General features: G+C 30.7%; 1 protein-coding gene across 1 annotated transcript; it reads left to right on the top strand.

Moving 5' to 3' along the window:
* Window positions 1-388: 388 nt before the first annotated feature.
* On the top strand, window positions 389-2162 carry LOC131052892 (uncharacterized). The gene is made up of 3 exons (XM_057987533.2): window positions 389-696; window positions 931-1348; window positions 1582-2162. The coding sequence occupies exons 2-3, from the start codon at window positions 1142-1144 to the stop codon at window positions 2089-2091; spliced, it is 717 nt and encodes a 238-aa protein (XP_057843516.2). The 5' UTR covers window positions 389-696; window positions 931-1141; the 3' UTR covers window positions 2092-2162.
* Window positions 2163-2820: the final 658 nt, after the last annotated feature.

The following is a 2820-nucleotide window of genomic DNA, read 5'->3' as shown; positions in this document are numbered from 1 at the left end:
AAATAAATAAAATACTAATATTCTTTCAAATATTTTTAAGGAATAAAATAATGAAAAACATCTCTATCTTCATTAAGAGATCTTCAAATAATAAAAAATTATAAAATCAGTCAGTTATGAGATCTTCAAATAATAAAAAATTATAAAAAACAGACTTGAAAAACTTAAGTAAAACTATGACATCAACTCTGAGTCAACTCTAAGTTTGAAAAGAAAATCCACAGCTCAAATATTGTTTTTATTTCTAACGCCACTAGAATTTGTCTATTCGCAAAAATATTATTCATGTAATGTGCCCCCTATATATAGAAAGTAAAACATTAACTCTGAGTTTGAAAACAAGAATCACAAAGACAATTTCTATTTTTAGCGGCACCTTCACTAATAAATATGGAATTTGTCTAAACAAACAATACGTATCATAATAAAATTCCTCATAGCTGAAAACTTTCTGTGCTTCTGTGGAAGTTAATTACTGTCCAAAAGAGTATTCATTGCTGTAGTGTGTATACTTGATCTTGCTTCATCCGTGTAATGCTCAAATTTCTTTTAATTGCCTTCCATTTGAGCTTACAATTATAATCTGTAATGAGGGTTTGGAAGGCCAAGGGTTTTGAGTAATGCTGTGGTTTGTGTACCTTGAGTTGGACCTTCTCTGAGTTGGAGGGAATATAAGGATCAACTTTGTTTTTTCTTGTAAGTTTTCTAAATCTCTGTGTTTTACTATAAGTAATTGATATTTGCTTTCTGCAAAAATCTCTGTTTGATTCAATTTCAGGGATTCAATTTTGTTTCTTGACAAGATAGCCACTGCTGAATGTGAGAATACTGTATATATCGATGTGAGATTAAAAGAGAGAAAAATCAGATGTTGCTTGGTCATTTCTGACTTTGCTTTTGTTTTTGCTTCCTTGTATTTGTGGAATGCAGGGATCCGTATGAACAACATGAAATTCAAAGAAGGATGCATGGTTGAGGTTTGCCGTTCAGATGGGGGTATATTTCAGTCTTGGTTCCGGGCTAGGATCATTCATGTGATGCACAATATTACAAAGTGGAGTATGACAACCTATTAAATGAGCATGGGAAACGTGTTGTGGAAGATGTGAGTGCTGATGCAGTTCGACCAGAGCCTCCGCACATGACAGAAACAAGAAACTTGGGTCCAGGGAATATGATTAAAGTATATGATAATCATTCATGGAAGGCGGGTAGAGTTGTCAAAGTTTTACCTCGAAGATTATTTGTTGTAAAATTAATGGAATCATTACTACAGAGGAAATATCATATATCTGTTATCCGTGCTCAGCTGTTTTTGCACAGTGAAAGATGGCTGCATAATGACCAGGTAGAAATTAGTTCCACAGATTCGTTATTAATTTGATTTTTGACTTGTATTTATCTTTGAAATGAAAAATGCATTAGGGGTTTTTGTTTCTTAATTATAATAATTTAAGTGATTAAATTACATGTACTGAGGTTTTCTATTTGAAAATTCATTGGAAATAAATTGAGTCATGTATGTCATAACAAGTATTTATTTCAATTGTTTGATACTTATTGTTGTGTTTTTGTATGTAGGTTGGTAGAGACCATTTCTTGAAAATGGGATTTTGGCTCAAGAAGAAGTCACATATGGAAAATCGATTTGTGGAATCTAATGCAAAAACAAACGCTGGATACAATGAACATGAACATGATGACAACAAACTTGGAACAAAGTATCTAAAAAGAAAGGCAGGCAATGAAGTCCCATGCGGCTATCAAGCAGATATTTTGAAGACAGAAGATGCTTCTCAGGAAAGGAGCGCAGTTAAGAGGTTTAGGTATGAAGAAGCTTTGCCTGTGCAAGAAAACATTGAGTGTTCTGTAGCTAGTAGTAGCAGTAGCAATGAGGTAGATTATGTGTTACATTCTGATAAGAAGAATTCAAAGCACGAATTAGAAATTAGTGCATACCGCTCCACAATGAGAGCTTTTTATGCTTCTGGGTGTTTAAGTTGGGAACGAGAAACCTTGCTGACAAATCTTCGTCATGAATTGTGCATTTCTGATGATGAGCATTCATCTGAGTTGTCACGTTTGTGCTAAGAAAAGATATGTAAGTTAACTTCTCTGTAAAGTGATATGTAATTCAAAATTCTTTCAGCATTGCCTTTTGAGATGTTGGTTCTTGTGAGTAAAAATATATTCATTCCCTTCCTTGTGATTGCATAAAATGATACATTGAATAGAAATAATTTCGAGTTACTTTACTTTCCGTAGTATCTATCTGTTAGTGTTACCCAAGAACATTATCCTTTATGGGGATAAATGCTCCAACGTCACCCCTCCTTACTCCTATGTTAAATTAGGGCTTTAGATTACTTGAAAGAAATGAAAACTAAATTCGTTCGTAAATTTTTATATTTTCGAGAAATAAACAGCATGTAATTAACAAAATGAACTAAATAAATAGAACACTGTCAATATAAGTATTGTACTTAGTTTTTATTAAATTCTTTGAATTTAAATATTTAGTAAAAATAAATTAGTTAAAATTAAATATTTTTAATATAGAAATAGAAAACTATTAGTAGTAGAATTAATTAATAAATTTAATCTATTTGTTAGAAGGAAAATAAAATATTAAAATAATTTAGAAAAAATGATTATTGAATCTATTTAGCACTTTATATAATTCTTTTTAAATAATCTGTGTGTAACTAACAAAATGTAACAATAAATTAAATAAAATATTATTAAAAAAATTAAAATATTATATAAACTTAGCAATAATTAATCATGAATAATGCTAAGACCGTTGCTAGACAGTTTCAA

This window comes from Cryptomeria japonica, chromosome 7 (assembly GCF_030272615.1).
Source record: "Cryptomeria japonica chromosome 7, Sugi_1.0, whole genome shotgun sequence".
Taxonomy (NCBI): domain Eukaryota; kingdom Viridiplantae; phylum Streptophyta; class Pinopsida; order Cupressales; family Cupressaceae; genus Cryptomeria; species Cryptomeria japonica.
Note: the sequence above shows the minus strand (reverse complement) of the source record. Positions and strands in the feature narration are given on the sequence as shown.